We start from the raw sequence: 27,533 nt of genomic DNA on the forward strand, positions 1-27,533 counted from the left end.
ATTGCTGCAGAACAGCTGCAGTTGCTCACCCATTACTTGTTCCCTGAAAAGCACCTTTCTTAACAACTCTGAAATTTACATTATTTTGCAGTTTTTGGTTCCCAAAACTTTTGTTTTTTCAGCTTTGACAGTTTACTGCTTAGCTTTGTACCATTTCAAGTTATTCACTGGACTTGAACTGCTTAAATTTCAGTAAAAACTGAAAAATGGGGGTGTTCTAAAACTGTAGACCGATAGTGTATTTCCGACCTGGGAAAACAGGAGAAATGAATCTTCTATCACACTTACTTGTTGTGGCTGTCGTTGTGGTTGTTGCTGTCGATGTTTGTGTGCTCCTTTTATGCTTGTTACACTTTCTAACTGTTACATTAAGCTCCAAATACTGTTAAAAGGCATCTTTGTGATTAAATGGATATGAGGTTTTACAACTCTGAAGTTTTTGTTCCAAGTAAATCGATTATGAGCTTTCCAACGGCACCATTTTTATTACTCCATGACAGCACGAACCGTTTAAAATTGAGTAACCCACACATATCATTATTACCTCCACCACCGAATGTGAGGAGGTTGTGTTTTCACACAACCTCCTCACAGACACAAGGTTGTCTGTCTGTCTGGCCAAGTGATTTGCAGCAGGATATCTCAAAAAATTGTGGATGGATTTGGGTGAAATTTTGTGAAGTGATTCTTCATCATTGCGAGATTGGGCCAAAAACGATATAGTCCTGTATAGCACGAGGTTTTTCAAAAGTGTATTGGGCCCGATATGTTCTCATGGATCAGGGATTACGTGGCGGAGGTATGCGCTCTACCGAGTGCCCTTATATTTCAATATATGTTCCTCAACTCTAAACACACCTCCTTTTACAACACACACACACACACACACACACACACACACACACACACACACACACACACACACACACACACACACACACACACACACACACACACACACACACACACACACCACTTTTTATTAACTGTATATACAGTACCAGCTATTCCTAAAATATTAATATAATTTAAAGGATTGCTGTGAGTTATGTTAATTTCACAACATCCTATATTCAACTTTATTTGAATTGTAAACCTCAAAACATAGCTTCCTTACCTAAAATAAGAACCTTAACTTGCAAGTAATTGACTGGTTTCCCGATCGCACGGATCATCAACTGGGCACCGTTCTTCCTCGAGGTTTTGATCCTTTCAGCCCAGAAACTGGCCAAATGACGGATCCACATCCTTGGTCACGGATCCACACAGTAGATTACCGACGTCAATCAATCGACAACCTTAATTGCGTCCTGGCAGTCAACCAACCCATCAATGCAACATCACTGTTCAAACTTTCCTCACCATAAGATTGAATGTATTATCACATAGCTACAATTCCCATCACACATTCTATTACATGATAATACATTAAATCAGACACGTCTTACCTTAAATACAATATGTCCACCCCACTTGCCATGACATCAAACTGTTATTCAAGTATTCAAACAGTTATTTGTAATGTATTTTCTACATGCTGCACTGCCTCTGAGCAGCCAATGAAAATGGCTAAAAAGATTATCGACTATATATGCATATACAGTCATGCGCCGCTTAGGCCTAAGTCACATTTGCCACAGCGGCCGTGGGGTCTCCAAAATCTACGGCCACTAGCAATTATACGGCGGCCGCAGTATTTCCACAGTCACACAATTTAGCAGTCACATATGTTTTTATTTTTCGGGTAGCCGTACGGGGTATTTATAAATTGTGGAGACTGAAAACGTGGGGGTGCCGTACGGTCTTTGATTTGATGTCGCACGGTGACCTTGGGACGTTCCTGCGGCGGCCATATGATTTTCAAGGCAGGCGCAAGGTGCCCGCAAGGCGACCGCAGGGGGGGGGGCTAAGGCGAACATGCGGCCAGACGGACAGTAAAGAGTGGGTTCTTTTTTTTTTTTACCAGTTCTTTTGTTTCGGCTTGTCGAATTGCTACGGCGAACGTAGAAATGAAAAAAGGTACAACTCCGTGTTATGATTCCACGGCGACCCTACGGCCTGTAAAATATAGCCATACGGTGTAGGGCCACCCTGAGGCCACCTCAGAAACTCCGGCCACCGCACGTTTCTGTCAATTCAGAGGGTGTACATCTGCCGTATCCTTGCCGTAGAGCAAATGTGACTTAGGCCTTAATGACTCGTTTCTCAGAACGTAACCCCGTCGTTAAGTGGCGCATGACTGTATATATATATATGTATGTATATATACATATTATATATATTATATATTACATATTGTATATATATATATATATATATATATATATATATATATATATATATATATATATATATATATATATATATATATATATATATATATATATATATATATATATTTGTACAATGCCTCATTAATCTTTGTTGTTTTTTTTTCTATTTCTTATTGCATTTCACAAATTCTATTTGATGTCGTTTTATGATCTTAAAGAAAACTTGTTTTAATCTGCTAACTGTAGCTCCCTGTGTTAGCGTACGTCTGACTCGCTGTTTTTGTGTATTTGCAAGTTCAGTGCTGTGTGTTGTTACTTTCACAGTCTTAATTATTTCACCTGCAATTCTACCATAGAATAACGTCTTTGGAATAGTGCTGTCTAAAAAAAAAAAGGCATTCGTACAATGTGTGATGGAAAAGCATCTCGTTTATCAAATAATTTGGTGTGAAATTTATTGTTGTTGATATCAATTTGTAATTCTAAAAAATATACTGAAGTGGAAGTTTGATTTTTTTTTTTTCCCCTTTATTAATTTGAGTTCTTTTAGTTAAGTATCATAATGAAGCTGATCAAATACAATCATTTGTTGGTATTCGCTAGATATCCGTTATTGTCGAGGTGTGTGTGTGTGTGTGTGTGTGTGTGTGTGTGTGTGTGTGTGTGTGTGTGTGTGTGTGTGTGTGTGTGTGTGTGTCTGCAACACGAGGCTCCACAGCACAAACCAGCAAACCGATTTCGATGAAACTCTGCGAACAGGTGGCATATGGGTTGGGAGTGTGCGTGTTTGAGTTTCGTTGCTAAGCAACCACCCGTTGCTATGCAGCGGCCGAAAAAACGGCGTTTTAAGAACCCAAACGGTAACTGACGTAGCGCGGCTTCTCTCATAGGTAGAGCGAACGGACCAACTCCTGCCTATTCCTTGCATCGCCATCTAGTTATCGCGACAGCATAACGTTCCTCTATCTCTCATCGTTTCCGAATGGCAGCCCTCCGAATGCGGAAAGGTGGTGAACCAGGGAATCTGTTAAGTGACCTTGACCTCAGAAACCGTCGATGGCAAAACGTTCAAATTCAGTGTCTGGATAGAGTTTAATAACTACTACAAAATTGAACCGCAGCATTTTTCCAGATTCGATCACCAAGGGTGTCGGGACTGAAATACGCAAAATTCGAAAAAATACTTTTTCTCGACCTACGTTCACTATTTTCAATACTTGTCCTACAGTTTTGAATGTGGAGAAACGAAACTTCGGAATTAAACACTTCGAGATATTTAGAAAATTTTACTCGAGCCGATTTTTGATTCAGGTTGTATTTTTCAAATGGTAGTCCTGTGAGGAGTGCCAGTTGGCAAAATACGCAATAGGAAAAATCTTGCCAGGCAGAGGAACAATTGTATGTGAACCAATAGGTCTTGGCAATGAATCTTCGTCGGTGGATCAATCAAAATGAAAAGCATCGTATCCAGCGCTTCGATCCGAGCGGACCCCTCGTCGCCTACTGGTTTGTTTATTTATTTGTTCGTTTATTTTTTCCACACACCTGGATGTCCACTGCTTCATCTTGTAATAGATGTTTAACACTGCTAACAATTGTTGTGGCACTCAGTGGAGTATTGCTGGCCTCCTTGGTCCAGGGCTCCTGCATTCTACATTAGAATAGCCACGGTGAAGGTTAACACTTTGACATCATTGATATATATATACTAGTGCAGGCCCGTACGTGCAAAAAAAACAAAAAACTTTCAAACGGCGTGCCAGAAACAACAACCACACAGGCCGTTCCTTCGCTCTCGCTTGCCCGTACGTGCGTGGCTGTCCGTGCAAAATAAAAAGAAAAAAAGAAGAAGAATTGACGTCAATCGTGATGTCATAGCACGGTGTCCTGTCATTGGTTGGCAAATAAATGGCCGTAACTTGGGAACCACTTGTCCGATTAATATCAAACCTTGAAAAGGCAGATCCACACGTCCCCAGCAATATTCCTGGCAAGTTTCAATTAGATCAGACCAGTGGTTGTCGAGAAACAGCGGTCGCAGATACACAGACACATACACAGCGATTGCTGGAATTATAGATAGACTAGTACGTGCCCGTAAAAAAAATAATAATAAATAAACCACACAGGCCATTTCTTCGCTCTCACATGCCCGTACGTGCATGGCCTGGAAGTTCGATATTATTTGCAATTTAGTTTTAATATCCAATTATTCAATTAGCGCCAACGTATTTTACCTTTTCACAATGTCGTGGCAAAGAAAAACAAAAAGAGAAGAGAGAAAAAAAATTTCCTTCCTGGTTCGGAGCATACCAGCACTCTGACGTTACCGAAATTTATACACCGTCTGATATGAAAACGATCATAACTTGGGCCATTGTGTTTATCTATAAATGCGCATAAGAAATCGAGAAATTATTAGAATACACGAAGTCATCACTCTCCGGAAGCCTGTACATTGTAACCCGGAATGGTGAGCGTGGCTGTGCTTCCCTTCCCCATCGGCCACGCCCACGCAACAACGTGTCTTGTCATTGGTTTGGTAAATAAATGGCCATAACTTGGGAAGCACCTGTCCGATTAATATCAAACCTTGAAAAGGCACATCCTCAGGTCCTCAGCAATATACCTGGCAAGTTTCAATTAGATCGGACCAGTGGTTGTCGAGAAACAGCGGTCACAGACACACACAGAGATTGCTGGAATTATAGATAGATGTGCATCATCAAAAATTTGATTAGATATAAATGTATAAGATTTTTTTTCGTTTTTTTTTCCAAGAAATTACAATAAAGAGGTTTCTGTGTGGGAGTCTGGGACGCTAAATTTCAAGGCTCTGCAAAATTGTGTCTTGGTTGCATAGTTAGGGCTGTCTAGAATCACTAATTTCAGCACACAAGTAGTGATCTTTGTGTGTGCAAAAGAAGAGAATGGATAAAACGAGACATAATTTGATGTCATGACAGTAAACTTCCACAGTTGTAAACTTATGGATTTAAAAAAAAAAAATCTGATATTGTTGCGGTTATGGGGTAGATGGAGGAATTTCATCGGAAAGTTAGGATTGTTTTGAGTTGTTTGGTCCGTGGATGTGTAGGAGACATCTCTATGTTAATCAAGTAGGGAAACTGAGCATAAGTGTTACCTGTCACCACACGGGGGGAGGGGGGGTGGTGGTGCTGTGTTGATTAGATGGGGATTAAGGCCAATTTCCCCCAGTATGCTTTTTGCCCCCCTGTGGCCTTTTCCTACGTTTTTCCATCAGCAATAAAAGAATTACATTCTTATAATAACAGAGCCGCACGTCCAAGCAGGCAGAGAGCCCTGCCTCCAAGGGTGACGGCTGGCGAAGTCATTCCCCCGGAGTGGATGATTAATGGGCGTGACATCAGAGAGCTGGTACAACAAAAGTGAAGTTCGGAGCGAGAGAACGGAGAGGACACAGTTGTGGGAGGACACAATCGAGTAAGGGGGTCTCGCTGACTGGCTACGTTCTTGTGTCGTGCTGTGAATGTGCCCGCATGCTGGGCAAGACACTAGTCATTGACTGTTCGGCTGAACTGTGAAGTGTGTACGTTTCTGAGGAGGGAAGAAGAGCATGCCTTGTGGCCTTATCACAGGGCCTCAGAGATCATCTCGTCGTATGTATTCATGCACGGGGTGGAGGAGGAGGAAGGTGGGCGATCATTGTGAGCGAACCTCTTGTAAGAGAGGAATATTCGTTCATGGGAAGAAGCCGCATGCCTGTTGGTGAGCCCTGGCGTTGAATACCTCCTTGCAAATTACCTCGCGTATGTTTCCCACTCAGAGAGCGGCTCGACCCCAAAGTTCAATTTAGACCATCTCTGGACAAAGCTCAGTGCTCGAATAAAGGGAGGATTATGTTTTCTTTTAATTTTTTTTTCCCTTGTCTGTATTAAACTCCGTGTGTAGAGGCGCCTCAACTTTAGGATTTAATTTATCTCACGTTTTATTATTACACTGAATTGTTACCATTGTAATTATTTGATTCATTTTCATTTAACCCCTGTGTTTATTTTAAGTTGCTCGTGTTGTCTTTGTCGTGGGTTTTAGATAAACCCCATTGTGCTTCCGTCCGTCTGCTCCGTCTGTGCCGTCCTTTTATTATCACGCATTCCGTAATCTCTGAGAAACTCTGCTGTTTGCCTCCAAGGAAAACCGCTTGGCGATCCAGCCTGGTCGGTGTTAACCGCCCGTCCACGACAATTGGGTCGTGGGAATTAACCTCACCGCCAGGGTCGTGACAATATTTTAAATCTTTTATTTCAATTGCTTACATCCTTGAACACTGAAGAGCACAAATCGCCTTTTTGCCACTTTCAAAAACCTTCCGTTTTGCAATACTTGGACATGTTAAGTAAGGTGGTGTATAAGTGCATCAACGGTGTGAAACTTCAACAATTTTTTTTTTAATCTGACTTTTAAAATAATTTCACTTCAATTGAATTACATACCTGAACACTGCATGGGGTAAGGTGTTCTATGCACTCTCTTTATTGTATCATGTTGTTTCTGAAATGTTTTCTTTTTTACAGTGTTGCTTTCATTGGTTCAGTATGTTCGTTTTCCTAACATCTAGGAGGATAGCTTGGAGGTGTGCGCACTCGCCTTTGAATTGTCTAGCCTGGATTTGAATATAGGACCAGCTATAAACTGCCACCCTGGTGATTTGCATGCAGGGCGTGGCATCAATGGACGTTATGCCAGAGTAGCCATCTAACAGTGTTGGTCGTAGGTGGACGTTAAAACTCCCGCATTGTCTTTCACAAAGATTCGGCGAGTTATTGCCGGCACCTTTTTTTTTTTTTATTTTTTTTTTTTTTTATACCTTGGTCGAGGCTCGTATGCTAACACACAACTCACAGCAAGGAGGCATGAGACGAGGGGCGGGAGTGGAAGGGACAAAACAGTGGGGAACAGACACATTAGGTGAACTGTGGAAGGGAGAGGGATGGGGATGGGACGGGGAACATGGCGAAGAGAAGATGGACATTACAGGGACTTTCAGGAAGGAAAGCAGGGGAATTGAAGGAAGTGGGCTTGGGTGGATTATCGGGGGTAGAAAAGATCGAGGATTTGGATGGGGGAAGATAAGAGGTGGTGGTGAACAGCTGTTTTGAAAGCCTGGAGGTAAGAATGGGAAAGAATAGAGTGAGGAAGTTTATTCCAAAGGCAGGAAAAAAGAGGAATGAAAGGGTGAAGATGAGCAGTGATTCGTGATTTTGGTAGTTTTACCAGAAGGGGGTTGTTGGCGGACCTTTAGCGCCCTGTGGAAATGGGGTGGGGACAAATCGCAGAGAGAGCAGGGCGGGCAAGGCTGGAGAGGAGTCGTTGGAAGTCAAAGACCACCGACCAACCTGCGGTGACTGAGTGAGAGGCCCAAAGACTCAGCTTCATTGCGGGAGATGACTATGATCTTAAATGCCCTGGTTTCGACAGCGTGAAGCCGAGAAAGGTGGGAGGCAGGAGCACCAGCCCAGAGGGGAGAGCAGTACTCCATCAAGCTACGGACAAAAGCTTTGTAAGTGGTCAGGAGCTCAAGAGGGCCGAGGAAGGACTTTGCACAACGGAGGATTCCCAGTCGGCGACTGGCTTTTGAGGCGAGGTTGGAAATGTGACTTTCCCAGGAAAGGTCATGGCAGATAGTGAGACCCAGAAGCTTGAAAGAAAAGACTTCTTCCAGAGGATTGTTGAGAAAGTGGATGGGGGGGGGGGGGTTTCTAAACGGTCCTTTCGAACAGACATAATAAGAGTGTGAGATTTGTCTGGATTGAAAGACATGTTCCACGTGTTGGACCAGTTTGTGATTTTATCCAGATCTGCAGTGAGCGAAGAAGCTGCTGCTTGCCGGTCTGAGGGATGACAGATGGTACGGCAGAGGGTGGAGTCGTCGGCAAAGAGAAATAGAGGATTTTCCAGAGAGTCGGAGAGATCATTGATGAAAACCAGAAAAAGAACAGGGCCTAGAACGCTACCTTGAGGAACTCCAGCCTGCACAGGAGGAGGGGATGAAAGAACTCCATTTAGGGCCACACGTTGTCCGAGACAGGAGAGGAAGTCTGCGAGCCATGAGTGGAGATGGCCTTGAATACCATGGGAAGAGAGTTTGGTGAGTAGTGCAGGGTGCTTGACTGTGTCAAAAGCACGTGATATGTCCAGGGATACGGCTCGGATTTCCTGTCTGGCATTGAGGACCTCCATCCATTGATGGGAGAGCAGAAGCAGCATATCCAGGGTAGAGTGACATTGTCTGAAACCAAATTGATGATTGGAAATCAAGCCATTGGAGAAGAGGAAGGATTTCATGTCTGAAGCGATGATGGATTCCATAACCTTGCTGATGATTGGGAGAAGGCTGATTGGTCTTTAGTTACAGGGATCTGTTTTTGCACCTTTTTTATGCAGGGCAGTGATGTTAGCAGATTTCCAAGCAGATGGCAGATGACCTTCGGCAAATGAGAGGGTGAATAGAACAGAGAGAGGGTGAGCAAGAGCAGAAGAGCAGGCTTTGAGGACACGTGGGCTGATGCCGTCTGGACCGGTTGCAGAATCTGACTCGAGGTTTGAAAGCAAGCTCTCCACCTTGTCAGGAGAAAAGGACACAGAGTCCAGGGACAGTTGGGTGCGACTGGGTAAAGTGGGTAGAGATAGTGATGGGTTTAGGACACAATATTTAGCTGCAAACACCGAGTTTAGACATTCAGCTTTATCACGTGTGGAATCAGCAGTGCGGCCATTTGAGGTAAGGGAGGGGATGGAGGGGGAACATACACCAGAAACAGATTTGATTAAACGCCACCAGGATTTTGAGGAGGGAGAGAGGTTTGAGAGTTCAGACTTGAGATGAGAAAGATGTTGTTTTCTGGCTCTCCTGAGGGTAGATACACACTTGTTCTGAGCTTTGTGGAAAGAACTGAGATTGCCCTCAGTTGGGTTTGCTTTCCATGAGGCAAAGGCAAGTTGTTTCAGGACAACTGCCTCGCCACAAGCTTCAGTAAACCAAGGGCGGGAGGAAGGGTAGGACAACTGAACACGAGAGGGGATAAATCTGTGCATGAGGGAGAGCAAGTTTCTTTGAAAGAATTCCCAGGATGAGTTGATGTTTGAGAAAGTAGTGATGGGAGACCAGTCTTTAAGTTTGATGGCTGCTCGGAGACCTCGGAGAGTCGGCTTGAGTGAAATGCCAGACTCGACGGCAGTGAGGTGGTTCTCTAACAGCCAGAGAGATGTCCACTTTCACAAGGACGTGGTCAGAAGAACCAATTGGAGCGAAGGAAGAGCAGCAGATATTGTCAGGGAAATTTGTCAAAATCAGATCCAGAAGAGATGGAGTACCATTGGTTGAGATCCGGGTCGGGAAGTTGACCGATTGAGTCAGTCCCAATGAGTCGCAGAAAGCTTTTGCTGAGGTGCCATGGCAGGTGAGAGAGGTACCCACACCTAGCCAACTGGCGTGATGACAATTGAAGTCACCACATAAAAGGAAGAGAGAGTTTGGATGAGAAGATAGAAGATGGTCCATGTTTTCGGATAGTGAGGTCTAGATGGAGTCATCACTGTTCGGTGGACGGTACAGTACACCTATAAACATGAGGTGGGAGTGGAGGGGAAGCCGAAGCCAGAGGTATTCCTAGGGGTGTGGGGGAGTGAGAGCAGTGCATGGAGAGTGAGGAATAGAGTCTTTGATGAAGAGAGCAACACCTCCACCAGGACGAGGCTCAGGTCTGTCATACCGTAAGAGGGAGTAACCGGGGAGAGATACTTGGGAGTCAGACACGTCTTGGGAGAGGAAAGTTTCTGTTGGGCAGATCATGTCTGGTTTGTCAGTGGCAACCTGTATGGAAAGATCTGAAAGGTTTGAGCGAAGGCCCCGGATATTTGAGGTCCACACTTTTAATGAAGAGGTAGGGGAGGAGGCTTTGGTTGCAGGAGGTGGAGGGGGAGGGGGAGGGTAGGACAAGGGACGAGGGGGGGAGGTAAAGAGTGTGGGGTATTGCAGAATAGCGAGGGGAGGGGGCCGAATGAGGAAGAGAAAAGGCTCTGTGGTGCTGGGGGAGAGGGGGGACAAGAGACAAGGAAGAAGGCAGTTGAGGATTTGAGGAGGTGGAGTGAAGAGATGGAGGTGAGAGGGCAGTGGAGGGAGGCAGCTTGGTGGATGAGAGGGAGGGGAAACTTTGAGAAGGATGAGTGAGGGGATGAAAGGTGGGAGGAAGGTGAGGGGGGAATTTTTGAGAGAGGTGAGAGGGAGGCTTGGAGTGAGAAGAGTGGGATGGTTGCTTTGAGAGTGAGAGTGAGGGGTGAGGGGTGGCACTGAAGTTGGAAAAAAAGAATGGTTGATGGAAAGCAAACATCCATGGCATCCACCTGAATAAATTAAAAAATTCCTGCCACCATCATTCGAACATCATGCTTTGCCATCCAAATAATGATAGATGTGGGTGAAATACTATCCATATCCAACTCCATAAAAAGGTGGGAATAATTGTGGCTGTTAAAATGAGACCGAGTTTCACAACATGTGAATTGTTGTGTGCACGTGAACATATTTGTCCTGAAAATGTAACATGGAGAATAGCTTCTGTCTTTGTTATTTTTCCGATTGCCCTGCCTTTGGTATTTTTTGTTACCAACTGTATATTAGCATTGGAATGGAAGAGCACTCTAACCAGGGATGACACTATTTGAGCCGCATACACATCTAACAATGAAATTGATACTTCTTCCACCACAATACCCTGAAGGGCAAGCTTGAGGATGGCACTGAGTTTGACAGCAGTCTGCCACGTAAACAACCTTTTGTTTTTACACTGGGGACTGGCCAAGTTATCAAGGGCTGGGATCAGGGCCTTTTAGGGTGAGTGCCTTGTGAAACGTGAGAGGGCATTTGCCCGGAGCTACGCACCTTTCTTTACGGAATGCGGTGATTTCTTACCTTTGACATTTCTGTGAATTGTTTGCAACACCTTGCTTGGGTATCCACTGTATATACAGTATTTTGCTGCATTACATTGGTCTTTTTTCATGGAGGAGGGAATAATGAATTGTGTTGGGAATTAGATTTCCCTAAAACTTGCAGGACAATGAAAATTTGGTAGTTAGCCTGTCTTTCAAAAATTTGATATCTAACCTTGACATGTATTTTCCAGGATGTGTGAAGGTGAAAAAAGAAAACTGGTAATTCCTTCTGACCTTGGTAAATAAACTTCATCTATTGTTACCCAACGCATGAGAAGTGAAAAGCGGGGTTGAGCAAATGGTTCATGTTCGTCCCTCTTTCTTTCTGTCTGCCTGTCTTATCAATTTATGATCGTCAGTTTTTGTTCGACTTGTTTAACATGATTAAAATTTAATGCGATATTTTGAACGTAAATCAGAACATGAACATGAATAGGAAGACAAGTTTCACGTTTAACCGTCCGTTGGCTTTGAATTTGGCCCAATCACACATGTACAGACAGGAGTGAGATTATATTATTACTCTATCTGCTTGCCTGGCAATCAAACCAAATAGAAAATCATTCCAAACAGGAACCTGACTGTTTTTTTTTGTTGTTGTTGTTGTTTGTTTTTAATACATAGTTGAGACCCGTGGAAGAGCGAATACTAGTACACTGAACGGATTGGGATGCAACAGGACAAAATGAACAGTGCCAACAGCAGTGCTGAAGGCCAAGACAGAGGGAGGGTCAGGTCAGGTATGGGAGCATGCGCCAGAGCAGCGCGTCGCTGCGTCCACTTTCCACCGCTACTCCAGGGGCCTCCGTCTAGCCATCCCCCAGGCAGATGCCTGGCCCATCCCCATCTCCTTGAGATGCCGATAAACCTGCTGCAACCACGAGACATGTGGTCGGCCCATTGGCCTCCTCCACTCACAAGACTCCCTCGCTGAGAGAATCTGGTGAGCAGGATCAGCGTCAGGAAAACGAGCCACATGTCCATACAGCCGCAACTGATGCTCACGGACTACGCAGGTAACAAATCTCATCCGAGTTTCTCTCAGCAACCGCTCGTTGGACACAAAATCTGACCAGCGATAGCCAAGGATTCTCCGAAGAGACCTGGTACCAAAGGAATTTGTTCTGTTTATGAGAGCATCTTGTCTGACCCTCTTCCCTGTGCTTTTCAATATAAAAAAATAACCTTTACCTTTGGTGGTGGAGGTAATAAATCCTTTAAAGGGTAAGAAAACACGTTTCAGCCATCTGCTTTCCATGTGAGTTTGCCGTCATTTCGGCTCACTTGGGTGACCTTGGGAAATAGTAAAGTAATGTTTAACGCAGTGCCTTTAAAGCCAATTTTGGACCATCCATCCAGCATTGGTGTTCATTGTCGTGGACACGACAATGTATTGGGCTAATGCTGTCTGTCCCATCCTGAAACATGGAAACACTCCTTGGAGAGAAAAAAAAATTCAGCAAAAGTTGCTTCAAATTCATCCAAACCTTTGGGAAAATTATTTACCGTCTTTGTCAATCGGACAAATAAATTGTACCCGGGCAGTGTATGGGCTGCTGACTGATGCCTCAATCAGGCCCAAAATTTTTTCTTTGCCGTTAAGAAATACTGCAAATACATATGTAATCTCCTGTCTTTGAGCTTTCAACCAGCACAAAAATAAAAGGCTTCCTTTATTTTATATCGTGGTGTTTTTACCATGGTCTTCTGCTTTTTGTAGTTCTTTTGATATGCCATGTTCTAATTTTTTAATATACTGTGTGTGCGTGTGCGCGCACTCGTCTCGGCAATTGGAGGAGCTAAACTCATGTTATGGGTGGGGTTAGAGAATGCTTGGGAATGGAGTTGGGGGTAGTGGGGGTACAATATGGATATGGGGAACCCTTTGACAAGTTGCATACAGATAAATATACACCTTATAAGCTGTAGTTTGACTTGAATACTTTTGGTAGTTACCGGGACTTGTTTGGCGACTCTTAACAAACATGTTCAGAACACGAAAATTCACTCACATTTGGCAAAGGAGAAAAATATAACCATGCCCTTCAAATTTAGTTGGTTGAATAATATTGTTAATGTTATAAATTAAATTTCAGGTGTTATTACCATAATAATTTTGTGTGTAAGGCCAGGTGAGGGATTGGGTGAGGGAGAGGATACAAATATTTCAATTCTTGCATGCATTCTATGTAAATGGTCCTCGCATCACAATTTTGACTTTTCACACCTTTTAGGTTACGGAGACCACGGTGCACCTCCAAAAATCCCAGGTGAGGGGTATTATATAATCCGAGCCACCTGTGTTTAATTGGTTATTCCCTCCATTCACAGGTGAGCGTGTCTTTCTTTATTTTTTTATATAAGCGGTCCATTCTCCCACCCCTTCCTCCATCTCGCCCCGTCCCCTCCCTCGCACTGCACTCCCATTCCACCCCTTCACCTGCCTCCTTCCTCCCCTGTGTGTGTGTGTGTGTGTGTGTGTGTGTGTGTGTGTGTGTGTGTGTGTGTGTGTGTGTATGTGTGTGTGTGTGTGTGTGTGTGTGTGTGTGTGTGTGTGTGTGTGTGTGTGTGTGTGTTATGTATATGTATACTAGCCAAACCTGTGCTCTGCGCCAAGTTTCGAAAGTGAGGGTTCGTTCGGACGTCAATCCAGTGTTCACAATGTATATATATCCAGTGTTCACAATGAGATTTTCCAAATTTTTTTATATACAATGTTTCTTGTAACATTTTTTGTGTCAAATTCACCTTCTGAGGTAGTCAGCATGTGCAGAAGAGGGTTTTACATTGCAGACTGTTTTCTCGGAGTGGCATATTACGTCTCTCAGCGGTGACGCTGTCGACGACAGATGTAATGTCATGACGTCATTACACCTCTCGCGATGACGTCACACGTCGCCATGCAAACAAATGTAAAAATTAGAAAATCGCTAAGAATTCCCAAACCTGTCCGTCTGGTGTGATCTCACATCGCCCATGCGGTTCATTCGACCACGGACCACCGGCATGCCGAAAGTGGCGACAATCCGTTTGGCAGTTTCGGAGGCGAAACGTCAAATTACACGCAGACGTTAACAGAAATAATATATAGGATTTGTATCTGTATTTATGTATGTGTATATATATATATATATATATATATATATATATATATATATATATATATATATATATATATATATATATATATATATATATATATATATATATATATATATATATATATATGTGTGTTTTATCTACAGGGTGGCCTGAAAGTCGTTTTACCCCTTCTCAGTGAAGCATTGTTCTTGAACTCTTTTAATATACAGGTTTTATTGTACAGTACTTGCAATAATTAATGTCATTGTATCTGGATGTGCTCCATCATTCTTCTGAGTCAGTGTTTCCACATTGCAGAGGGGAAGGGACAGAGGGAAGTGTGAGAAATTTATCAGGGGTAAAGTAACTTTTGGGCTACCGGTATTTTGTGCAATCATGTCCCCCCCCAAATCCCACTAGACAAAAGGACAGAGGTCCTTCCTGTTACACAAACTAAAGAAACACCCATCTGGGGATACTTGCGGTCCATTTCCACAGCCGCAAAATATCATTTTCAAATCTCTTAAATTCTGGCACTTTGCTGGAAGGTAGTCTCATTGCTACCAAAGCAGCCTCGCAGCAGGGATTACATTTGGTGGTTTGTCATTGCCTTCCCAGTGGGAGTCAATAATTTTTCAAGGGTGCCGGTGATAACTCGCCTCTTCTTCGCGAAGGACGTTGTGGTATATTTAATGTCAACCAACTAATGCTGGCAGATGGGATGCCCCAATTAACGTCCATTCGAGGGATGGCACACATTGATGAATCGCCTTGGCTGTGAAACACCAGGATTACGGTTTATCACTGGGTCGGGATTCAAACTCAGGCGAGACAGCTCAGAGTCTAGGACTCTTTGTTATCCTGCCGACCTTTATTCTCAATCCGTATTGCCAAGTTTAATTTTGGTTTTCTCGAATCCGATAATTTTACATTTGTGTGATGTTGGTTTTTTTTTCTTTCTTTCTTCATTGTATTCACAGGTGGTGCTACACTCGTCTTTGAAGTCGAACTGCTAAAAATTGAACAGCAGTCGGAGCTCTGAAAGAAGACCTTTTGAAATGAGATTTGAGCAACATTGTTTGAGACCAATGATTTGGAAAATCTGTTGAATATCCTGAAATTGTGCTGATACTGATGAAAATAGTCATAAATTGATTTATTTTAATTCCATTTCACACGTGTTTGTTATTAGACCTAGTTTTCATCGCTGTTTCTTAAGAAGACGAGTTAGCCTGTTTGTTTAATTTTTGTGGCCAAGTTTGTTATCTCACTTTTCCTTTGTCGACCATTGGTGCATCCATAAAACTAATGTTGTAGTTTGTACACATGGAAGAAGTTAAAGTAATTGTGGATCCGTGTGGTTATAACAAGGCTTTAAAATATATTGGATGGAATTAAAACAAATTTTCTTTTTACTTCAATCATGATGTAGTTTGCACATACATTGTGTGCAGGACAAGGACGATAGTAGATGTCAATGTACTTTTACATGGGCATTAGTGGCTAATGAATTTGCTCCATGATGAGCCAGGAGTTTAGATGAACACAGACAGCCCATCCTGGGTTATATATGTAAAAAAAAATATTTGGTATGCAGCCTGAAAGACATGGTTCCAGAGGTATGTTAAAGCAAGGCATGACACAGGTCCAAAAGGCAACGTACTGACAGGGAAACGGGAAGACGCAACAAGCAAAGCAATGAATGAACAGGAAAAGAGAGGAGCAGAGGAATCAGATTGCAAGTAAGAGGAAAAGGTTGGGTGTGGGGTCGATTCATGTGGGTAAAAATATTATTGGTAGGGATGGGGGATTACATGAAATTCTGGTGCACTGTCCACTTAAATCCTTGGAGATTTAAACTGTCTCAAAGTCAATTCTACAAGTAGAGGGAAAAAAACTAACAAAACTGTGGAGGAGGTGGTAATCCTGAATTTCTGGAGTTCTGGAATCATGTGTGGTCTGGAAGAGCTTGGGAGGGTCAGAGGCCAAATCGAACAGAGGATCTATATCGGAGGAGAGGCTGGCGACCTGTCTGCGATGTGAGAGCAACAGGCCTTGGGTTCTGCTTCGTCAGGGAGATTCCATTGAGAGCTTTTGATTCTACCAAATCCAGTAGAGACAGATGTGATAAAAGAGTGCCAGCATGCAGGCTCTGATTTTTCGCGGAATGATTTGGAGCGGCAGCGTAGGTTCAATCCGAAGAGCTCTGGTTCTGGGGGCCAGCTTTGTTTTTGATGGAGAAGCAGAGATTATGAAGCTACACAAGCTGTTTGTCAACAATGGTTCGGCATTTACTGTGGAAAAGTGTTTTTGACATTCCCTCGTCTTCCCATGCACCGAGACTTCTTAATATGCTGCGGTGATGGCAAAGTGTGTGCATAAAAAGCAAATATACTTTCCATCAGTGATGTCGTTCACATATCAATCCAAAACATATTCAGCCAAAGATCACCATAAGGCATCCAGACACTGTATCAACTTTGTATATTTTCATACTTTATATTTTCAATCGCAGCTTCTGCTGCATTACCATTTTATAAGGAAATGCTTATGTGATTTGATATACAGTTGGCTTGAACCAAATATGTGATCTTGCTTGAATTCTCTTCAGCAAGGAAGGTCCATGAGAGCAGGTACATTTGCAAATTACCTGTAAGAAAGTGAAACACATAATATATTAAAAACAGGCATGAGAGTGAATATATGATAATCAGATGCCAAAGCAACAATAAAACCATTTGGATTGGGAGTCAACCCAACGAACATTTTTTGTTAAAGCTATCCTATGATCTTCAATCGGATGAAGCTTCATTCTTGTCATAGCTTTACAAACGGATGTCATTGATTGAATGGATTAACATCATTTGAGAGACATCCGAGTAACTGACAGAGTTATTGCCATGTTATATCAAAGGTGGTCCATCCCTGATCTCGGTTCAGGTCCAAATCAATTATCCATGGTGTTTGTATCCCACCACAAATGGTGCCAATGCTTGTTATTCCACTGTAACGAATATGATTTCATAATCACTGACATTAAACTACCAAAAAATTATAAACAGATGTGTAGGTGGGTGTTCAACTTGGTTAAGATAAACTAGCAGATACCCGTCTACGACGGGTATGGGGGACAGGACGGCTCATAATACTAGGTTACAATAGTTTCTTTGGATGGTGGCGTATCTGGGTGCCCATGGTAGCGTTTGAGACCGGTCGCTTTTGATTGTTGCCCTTGACACATAGTGCCAGATGAGTAACATGAACGATCTGACATATTCATCGTTTCTATATTACCTCCATCAACAGATTAACAACATGGCAGGATAAAAGTCATAAATGCTGAGTTGAACAAACGTCCTGAACTAATGGACTCAGTTAAGTCAAGCACGTCGTCTGGGACCCGGCCGTCGGTTTGCCGCCGAACGCTGCTGATTGTGACGTCATCGATTCCCTCTGAAAATTCTATCTATACTCGAGTTTTTGAATCCGCTATTACCTGCATAAATACATGGGACATATAATGTAAAGATTTCAAAAGTATGAACAGAATATGTTTGGAGAAGAGTGTGTTAGAAGTTCCAGGCTTTAATATGCCCATTATATTATGATGAGCCACAAAGGAAGCAATTACTAATCTGTTTAATGGCCTCTCCAAAGTTGAATCGAACTTGTTGCAATATTTAGTTCAGGGCTATGCTCAAGGCTTTATAGGACCTTTGTGACCACATGCAGTATCACATGACCAACCTAATTATCAATATATATATATATATATATATATATATATATATATATATATATATATATATATATATACACACACACACACCAAAACAATTATGAAGACATGTGGCAATGCTTTTGCTTACCTGATTGAAAGGAGAGATATTGTATGTAAAGTTTTATTATCGTGTTTCCCTACTTAGTTTTCCTCCAGGTAACTGTTGCTTCGACTTAATCATTTAGGTCTTGTAGTGAGGCAGATAACAGCAATTTTTGAGAGGAATCGTGCAAATGATCCAAGCATCAAATTTGGCACATTTGTTCTCCAGGGGATTCTAATCAAATCTGCCTGATTGGCCATTTTAAAATCCAAAATTTAAAAATTTGAAAAAAAAAAAATTTCAAGAGTCAAGATCACAAATCAATGTTGGATGCTGGCTGAGATTGGTGAATGTTTCAGAAACATCATCAAAAACGTTCCAAGTCTGCCATGCAGTTTTCTTCCCTTTACCGCGGAAGGCAGACACGACGTCACATCCAGTGAACGCATGGAAGTATGGGATCCCTCTAGCTTTCTCAGGCCCTATTGCAGAAACTACCTCATGAACTGGAATCCATCGTGCCTTGGCTCCTTGGACAAAGGCATTCCACATATTCTCAAGACCTAGTTCCTGTAAGGATGGCAGTACAGATATTGCTATGACTAGTACGTCCATGTCATTAGCCTTAATGTTAAAGGACTTGCTACCATCCGTCGTTGCATCCCTGGCGTGTACAAATATTCGACGGTCGGCTTCTTCATGACAACATGGAGACGCAGCATCCAGTGACTTCCTTGTGTTGATAATGGCATCTTCTCCTTTTGTGACAATGACTGCTTGTCGTCTGTGCTTCACACATCTTTTCCCCAAGGAAATGAAACAGCTCAGTCTTGTTGCTGTCATCTCGAAGAAAGCTTCTTCAGTTACTTGGGGTCTTACTGGTTCCTGTCACTCTTCTTCTGAATCCTTGCCCCCTTTTCGACCTTGCCTCGGACTTCAGTCTTGACTTCTTGTACACATCAAACACTACGTCCACCCTCTCGTACCTGGCACCATAGGATTCCACCTTTGGGATGATGTCTTCTTTAGCATAGTCATCAAATATCTTTGAAGTGCATGGAGGTAGGGGATTGATAAGTGCTGAGCCATCAATGATGACTGCATCTCCCCTTGGTTCTCTGTCTGGGATGGTCACTTGCGCTTCATGAATTTCAGCCAGCTGTCACTTCAAATTTTTTTGAAGTTTTTTTTTTTTTTCCTTCAAATTTTTCAAAATTTGCATTTTCAAATGGGCAATCGGGCAGATTTGATCAGAAAGCCCTGCAGAACAGAAATTCCAAATTTGATGCTTGTATCATAATTTGCACAATTTTTCTACTATCTACTACACTATTGGGATTACAATGTACACGTAGTGGACAAAAAATGGAAAAACCACTGTAAAATCACTTGATAGGGCATTGGGCCACCACATGTGGCCAGTGCAGCCTGAATGCGCTGTGGCATAGAGTCCACCAGTGCTTGGAATTATGCAGGAGGGATGCGGCACAATGCTTCCACAAGAAAATCAATCAACTCATACCTGTTTGATGGAGGTGGGAAACTGTATCAGGTGTCATTCCAGAATATCCCATCAATGCTCGATTGGGTTCAGATCTGGTGATTGAAGAGACTATGACATACTGTATGGATAACCTGTCATACTCATCAAACCATTGGGCAACCACACATGTTCTGTGCATGGGGGCATTGCCATCCTGGAAGACACCCCTTCTGACAGGAAATAAATGCTGCAACATCAGGTGAAGATGATCACTCAGTCCCATTGAGTAGCGATTGACATTAACCTAACCTTCAAAGGGAATGACTGCACCCAAACCATGCCAGAAAAATGCATCCCACAATATTACAGAACCACCAGAACCCTTCACTGTTGAAACTAAGCACTCCGGGTTGTAGAGTTTAGGTTGGTGCCACACGTCTACTCGTCTGTTTGTCGAGAACATGGTGAAGGATGATTCATTTTACCATACCACATTCCGCCAATGCTTGTTATTCCATTGCCTGTGCTCTTTGCACCACTGAACTCACAAATATGCATTGCCAGGTGTGATGAGTGGTTTGTGCATTGCATTGCAACTATGGTATCCTGCTCTGTGGGGTTCTCGGCAGACTGTTTTTGATGAAACTGGATGCTCGCACCCCAATTTGAAATTTAGTCAGTTGATTTGTAGTTGCTCGCCTGTTTTGCCTTGCACTTTAAATTAATGCACGGTTATCACAATCCTGGAATCTGGGCATGGCTGGACGGTCCCAAAAGGGCAGATGAACTCCCCATCATATTCCTCGGACTGTGTTCCACACTCAAAGAAGATCTCAACTGCACGGCAGCAGAATTAGTCTATGGCCGCCCACTACGATTGCATGGCGAGCTGGTAGCACCGTCAAGTACACCATCGTTTGTGCCACATGACTTGGTACACTGCTTCCACAGCCATGTGCTGCAGTTTTGTCGGTGTCTTCTGCCTGGCATGGACAACATAAGGTTCATATGCCTGTCTCTCTCTCAGGGTGGTGGGTTCTTGACAGAGGAGTCTGAAGTGAAGGCCCACTGGGCCAGTTACTTTGAGTGGCTGTACCAGGCTGATCCACCAGATGTCGAGTTGGATGTTAGGGGTGTTACTATCCCAATTGCTGACCCTCCAATCAACTGTGATCCACCTTCGCTTGTGGAAACACAGGCTGCAGTGAACTGGTTGAAATGGGGTAAAGTTCCAGGTATCTGTGGCATCCATGCTGAACTTCTCAAGGCTGGTGGAAATGCTGCACTTGTGTCGTTGCATGCAGTTTTGTGCTCTGCCTGGAACACAGGCATCATCCCAACTGACTGGAAGAGGGGCCTTGTTGTCCCTCTCTGGAAAGGGAAGGGTGTTCGCCAAGACTGCAACAACTACAGAGGGGTGACGTTGCTCTCAGTGCCGGGCAAGGTCTTTACTCGGATAATTCTTGATAGGGTTCGCCACCATCTGCTTGAGCACCAGCGTCCAGAGCAAATTCCTTTGGTACCAGGTCTCCTTGGAGAATCATTGGCTATCGCTGGTCGGACTTCACGTCCAACGAGTGATTGCTGAGAGTGACTCAAATGAGATTTGTTACCTGCATAGTCCGTGAGCATCAGCTGCGGCTGTATGGACATGTGGCTCGTTTTCCTGATGCTGATCCTGCTCACCAGATTCTCTCAGCGAGGTAGCCTCATGAGCGGAGGAGGACAATGGGCCGACCACCTGCCTCGTGGTTGCAGCAGGTTGATCAGCATCTTAAGAATATGGGGATGGACCAGGCATCTGCCTGGGGGATGCCCAGATGGAGGCTCCTGGAGTACCTATGGAAAGTGGATGAAGCGACGTGATGCTCCAGCACATGCTCCCATACCTGACCTGATGGGATTTCATTTAATTGAAATTTATTACTTGTCCACAAGAAAGGAAAATTGCACTGTCAAACAAAACTCACAATCTTAGGATGAAATATTGTTCAATTGATTTTCAAAATGCAGAGCCCATCCATCTGCGTCTGCTTTGTACTGAAACTAAATTTGACAAAAACAGCTAAAAATAAAAAGGTAAAGTTTATTAACGAGTTTTCTCCATATTCTCATCAGAAAAGGTTTTTTGGAAATTCCATGACAAAAACTCAAATGGTAAAATCGTTATGGTCTGGACAGACATTGAAGCTCAAATGGTTAATAAATAAAGAAACAGAATCGATTGCAAAACCCCATCTCCCGCTGTACGGGCGAAGAGCTAATAACAACAGTACAACAACAACGATCGAACTGTCAAAATTTCACAAAGATAACAACTCGACAGACAACTACAGTATCCCACCACCACTCACCGACCCTTAAATATCACTGACTTTCATTAAGATACAGAAAACGTGAAGATACAAATTATTTCAGAAATCTTCTGGTTCTGCATATGGAACTTCTCAACCTACCAGACCTCATCTGTTCATTAAACATTTGTAGTGGTTGGATACTATTTTTCATAATTAATTAGCCTTCTTTAAAACTTGTTCATAAGAAATTGTATTTATGTCTATCTTTTCTCCAACTTATCTTTTCACCCTATTTTGCTATTTTCTGCAGTTTTACAGCAATTGCACAAAATAACGCTCTCTATATTTCTGATTCTGATGTGCCATACTCTGTTACAGAGCGTCAATGCTGCCGCAGCAGTTTCTTGGCACGGGTTATACTTGCTGGTTTGCCATTACCTTCCCAGCGGTAGTTAGGACAGCAATTTGAAATCTGTTCAAGATGCCGGCGTTAGCTTGCCTACTCTTCGTGAAGGACATCGTAGGATCTTTAACGTCCACCGACTAATTCCGGCAGATGGGTCACCACTTAACGGCCATCCAAGAGGTACGGCACACATTGATGAATCGCCTTGCTTGTGAAACACCAGGATGACAGTTTATGGCTTTGTCGGGATTCAAACCCAGGCTAGAGAGCTTATTGGCAAGCGTACGTCCTTCTCGGCCATCCTGCAAGCCTCACTCTCAATTGCTGAAGCATAAAAAAGCCTCATAATAGTTTTATCAACGCAAAATTATTTAGGTTGCCGAAGAAAGTGGAGGTACATTTGTCCTTTGGAGACCTGCAGCGATTTTACGGTGTTCTGACCATGATAGATTAGCATCAATGATTATGTCGAATTCTTTGTAGGAGTGGGACAGTCTCAATATCAACATTGTTGATCATGACTTGGGATAATTGAGGTTTGGATTTCTTAGAGTCAAAAATCTTCTCTTCAGTCTCATGTCTTCATTTATTCCATTTGCCATGTGATTGTTGTTGTTGGATTTGTCTCAATCTATTCCATTTGCCATGGGATTGTTGTTGTTAGATTTGTCTCAATTCATTCTGTTTGTCAGGGGATAGTAATTTGAAAGCCCTCCTATCGTATCCAATGCAATACCATCACCAAACCTTGACTGGTATATTTTCCGCTTGGATATAATACGAGCGGCAGTACCTGGTATATTTTTGTGGGGGCCTAAAACACTTCCCCACACCCACGAAGGAATGGGGTCGGAGATCATTTAATATTACCTTTCACGGAGCTTCACAGGCTTAAAATGGCCCATCACGGTCACCTGTCTAACTCACAATCCCATGAGATTTACGGAAAGCCCGTGGAATTGCAACAGTCAAGTGACCAAGATACCTGAAACCAAGAAATCGCAAAATCAACTTCGCACTTCGAGTGTGTTAATTTATCAGGTTCTGCGGAGGGGGTAACGGGACTTTGTAAACACCCTGTAGATTCTTGGCTAAAAGGCATTGTAAAAGTGTTACCTTGGAAGTGGAATTGGATGTTATTCATTGAATGGATGCTCGTGAATGTGCCGTTGATGTTTCTGGGTTAAGTTTGACCCCAACTTATAAATATGGTGCCGTTCAGGGAGAAGATGGACCGCTAACTTGGACCGCTTCTGGAAGAGGTTTAGTTGTATTTAAATGTCTGGTAATCGTTTTGTATTTATTTATACGCACGTGTACTTGAATTATATGCATGTGTACATGTGTATTTCAAAATCTGTTGAAATAAAAGTTTTGAGGTTGAAAAATTAAAATGTAAACATTCGTTTGTTTAAAGGTTCTTTAAATGGATGTGAAAAGTATGGAGAAAACAATTTTTCCTTATTCCACATATTTGAGGCCGGGAGCTTTTCACAGACTCCATTCGTTCGTACTCCGGGAGTTTGTCCAACTCCACAGACATTAATCTGCAGATTCAACAATCCGTCTCTTTTTTTTTTTACATACAGGTATCGAAACTCGGAGAAGGGCAGAACAACTCGGGGTAAAAGTATCAACAGAAACATAAACGGCAAGATTCGAAAATGTGGACGCATCACAACATGAGGAGAGGAAATGTGGGTGAAGTATGGGAAAAGGGTCTCGGAGGGTGTAGTATACAACCTCCATACAAAATCTCTGCTTTTCCCACTCTTAATACTGTATGAAAAAAATAAAATTCATAAAGATCAGGTTAGGTCAGGTATGGGAGCATGCGCCAGAACAGCACGTCGCTGCATCCACTTTCCACCGGTACTCCAGGAGCCTCCGTCTGGCCATCCCCCAGGCATATACCTGGCCCAACTCCATCTCCTTGAGATGCCGATGAACCTGCTGCAACCACAAGGCACGTGGTTGGCCCATTGGCCTCCTCCACTCACGAGACTGAGAGAATCTGGTGAGCAGGATCTGCATCAGGAAAACGAGCCACATGTCCATACAGCCGCAGCTGACGCTCACGGACTATGCAGGTAACAAATCTCATTTGAGTCTCTCCCAGCAACCGCTCGTTGGACACAAAGTCCGACCAGCAATAGCCAATGATTCGCTGAAGAGACCTGGTCAGAGTCCAAGTCTCACATCCAAAGAGCAAAACTGGAAGCATCAAGTACCTGAAGACTCAGACTTTCGTCCTCCCTCACAGGTACCGGCAGCGCCACACCCCATTATCCAGTGAATCGATGACTCCCCAGGCCCGACCCAGACGTCTATTGACCTCTGACTCACAGCCAGCAGAGACATGAATATCACTGCCAAGGTAAGTGAATCGCTCCATGACCAGCATCCAAGATGTCATTGAAAGCCTGGATCTTAGTTTTGACCCAGGAAACCCGTAATCCCAGAGGCTGTGACTCCTCATTCAGCACCTTGCGTGCTCCCAAATGGATATCTAAAGTCTCTGCAAAGATGACTGCATCATCTGCGAAATCAAGGTCGGTGATTTTGACATTCCCAAACGATGCACTGCAGTTTGACCTCTCTGACATCCTCCCTAGAATCCAGTCCATACAAGTGCTGAAAAGTGTGGGGGCCAGTACACAGTACCAGTTACTGACGAACTCCAGTAACAACTGGAAATAAGTCAGAGATGATACCACCACTTCTAACAGCACTCTCAGTACCAGGGTAGAGTTCAGACATCAGATCGATCAGTTTTGGTGGCACCCCACGAAGACCAAGAATCCTCCAGAGGGCATCCCGATTCACTGAATCGAACGCTTTATAGAGATCAACATCGGCTGCAAGCAGCCCCTGCCGAAACTCTCGTCTGTGTTCGGTGAGGACACGAAGGGCAAGGATACGGTCAATCGTTGACCTCTTTGGTGTAAAGCCTGACTGCTCTGGACGCTGGTGCTCAAGGAGATGGTGGCGAACCCTATCAAGAATTATCCGAGCAAAGACCTTGCCCGGCACCGAGATCAGCGTCACCACTCAGTAGTTGTTGCAGTTATGGCGATCATCCTTCCCTTTCCAGAGAGGGACAACAAGGCCCCTCTTCCCATCAGTTGGGATGATGTCTGTGTTCCAGGCAGAGTACAGAACTACATGCAACGACACGAGTGCAGCATTTCCACCAGCCTTGAGAAGTTCAGCATGGATGCCACAGATCCCTGGAGCTTTACCCCTTTTCAACTGGTTCACCACAAACTCGAGCGTCGCATTGATTGAGTCCTTCACAGAGCGCATACCTCCGCCAGACTGAACAGTTCATGCTTTCGATCCCACTGATGGGCTGCATCTGGAATCAAACCTGAAACAAAATCCAATCGGCTTCTTCTTGTTACCTCTCCAACTCATCCACCAAGTTTTGTCCAAATCCATCCTCACCTTTTATGTCGTGCTGCATATAATTTTTGACCCTATCTCTCAATGGTGAAGAATCACTTTAAAAAAATTCATATACGGGAACGCACTAGTAATTATAAAGAGCAATCAGACATTGCAGACCCTCACCAGGACTTATTTTGTGTGACAAATTCCATTGATTTCAAATGAAAGGTCTAAATGGTCTAAAGGGCAACGGTCTGAAAAGGTCTATCATGGTTCAAATGGTCTTTTAAAGGTTAAGGGGTCTAAGTGGTGTAATTTAAGGTCTAAAGGATCTAAGTGATGTAATTTAAGGTCTTGAGTGATATTTATATTGAAAAAAAAATCATGATTATATAACAATTCTACCCACATGAATACTGACGTGTTATATCCTATTTGTTATAGGGTCAACTTAGCCTTTTGTCTGTATGTGAGACACGCAGGTTTCGCATCCCAGAGTGGATAAATGTAATTTGTAAATCTTACCTGATTTCTTTTATTTTACTTGTCATTCTTTTGGGAACCTCGGTTGTCATGCTGATGTCATATTTAGTCTTTCGCTGATCCTTTATTATTGCTATTACTTTAATTTATTTATTTTTTGAAATCTTAAATACAATCCTGTGTGTCAAAATCTTTGAAATCACATTTACGATTAACGTACAACTTGTAATAAAACTGATTATCAAAATTAGGTGTTTGCGTGTCTAGTATGCGCTGAACGATGTACTTACTCTGTTGCATGACCACCGGGCAAGCAATTAAGATCAACCAATGGAATTCCCATGTAGAACATTTGGCCAGAGTTTAAGACCTGTGGTTGAAGAACACCAAGACAATTATATATCTGCAGTGCTGGAATGTATGAGCATTCAAAGCATGGCAAAGTTTGTCTTTGCAAGCTGAGAGCAGCGATGTCATGAAGACACGGAAGAGATGCCCATCTCCCACCTGAACAGATGCTATCTTTAGGCAGTCTCATCGATATTGTCTGAGGCTCAACCACCTTTTTACATGAAGATTGTGCGAGAGAGAGGACGTCCCGCTGTTGGGATGATGGCCACGACGTACAATGTTTGAAGGCAAAGCTCCGACGCCGGACATAACTTCTCCGTTGGACCCTCCCGGTAGTCCTACCGATGGTGACATCCTTAAAAGCGGGGTGCAGTGCCCAGTAACTTCCCTTCCCAGGCTCTTCCATCTGACGAGGTACCTTGACGAAGCACCGACCCAAACTCAGGTTGTGTCGGATGGAGTTCCTCCAGCTGTGCTGTGTGCGGTAGTACGAAAAGGTTCTCGAGATGAACTCGCAGATGCCATCCAGTGTGAGTCTTTGGTCCCGACTCTGGCGAATAGCCATGATGATGAGCGCATTATAGCTGAAAGTGGGTTTCTTCTGCGACGGTGATCCCTTGGGATTGCTTCTTGAGCGCTTACTGCTTTGAGGGTCTTCATCCTCCCGACTCGCTTGTCTGTGTCCTGAATCGATCTCTGAGGCTGCATAGCCTTCTGGCGACTGCGGGCGTTTGTCTACCAGACATTCTGGGCTATCAATCTGTTTCTCAACACCTCGCAAAAGACTGTCGATTGAAAAAGGAGACGTGAACATCATTGAAGGTTATAATTGACCTCGGAATATAAACCAGATCGGCCTACCGGCAGACCTTTCATCTATGGAAGCTGTTCATATCAAGCAGCATAAACCTTGAGCTATTCATGACCCATGAAAGGTTAGGGAATATAGTGACAAAAGGGTGTGATTTT

At 43.4% G+C, this 27,533-nt stretch overlaps 2 protein-coding genes across 5 annotated transcripts in view; one reads left to right on the top strand and one right to left on the bottom strand.

Moving 5' to 3' along the window:
* Nucleotides 1-15,751, top strand: part of FKBP2 (FKBP prolyl isomerase 2) — a 33,805-nt gene extending 18,054 nt beyond the window's left edge. For all 3 annotated transcript variants that reach the window (XM_085851193.1, XM_085851194.1, XM_085851192.1), the window contains exons 3-6: nt 11,036-11,148; nt 11,441-11,487; nt 13,484-13,519; nt 15,311-15,751. In XM_085851193.1, coding sequence (XP_085707319.1) covers nt 11,036-11,148; nt 11,441-11,487; nt 13,484-13,519; nt 15,311-15,372 — 258 coding nt within the window. In that variant the 3' untranslated portion in view covers nt 15,373-15,751. The remainder of the gene's footprint in view (nt 1-11,035; nt 11,149-11,440; nt 11,488-13,483; nt 13,520-15,310) is intronic.
* Nucleotides 15,752-16,599: 848 nt separating this feature from the next.
* On the bottom strand, nt 16,600-27,509 carry LOC147013873 (forkhead box protein G1-like). 2 transcript variants are annotated; one of them, XM_085851190.1, is made up of 3 exons: nt 26,776-27,509; nt 26,504-26,583; nt 16,600-16,980 (listed from the first exon to the last, which is right to left on the bottom strand). In XM_085851190.1, exons 1-3 carry the CDS (start codon nt 27,379-27,381, stop codon nt 16,977-16,979), a joined length of 690 nt encoding a protein of 229 aa, XP_085707316.1. In that variant the 5' UTR covers nt 27,382-27,509; the 3' UTR covers nt 16,600-16,976. The 2 variants fall into 2 exon arrangements, with proteins under 2 accessions (XP_085707316.1, XP_085707315.1); XM_085851189.1 differs by having other exon boundaries at nt 26,504-27,509.
* Nucleotides 27,510-27,533: the final 24 nt, after the last annotated feature.

This window comes from Eptatretus burgeri, chromosome 13 (genome assembly GCF_056783735.1).
Source record: "Eptatretus burgeri isolate ZD-2024b chromosome 13, Ebu_testis_v1, whole genome shotgun sequence".
Classification (NCBI taxonomy): Eukaryota; Metazoa; Chordata; class Myxini; order Myxiniformes; family Myxinidae; genus Eptatretus; species Eptatretus burgeri.

Coding starts and splice junctions, on each gene's coding strand:
- LOC147013873 (XM_085851189.1), bottom strand. CDS start 27,381: ATGATGTTCACGTCTCCTTTTTCAATCGACAGTCTTTTGCGAGGTGTT.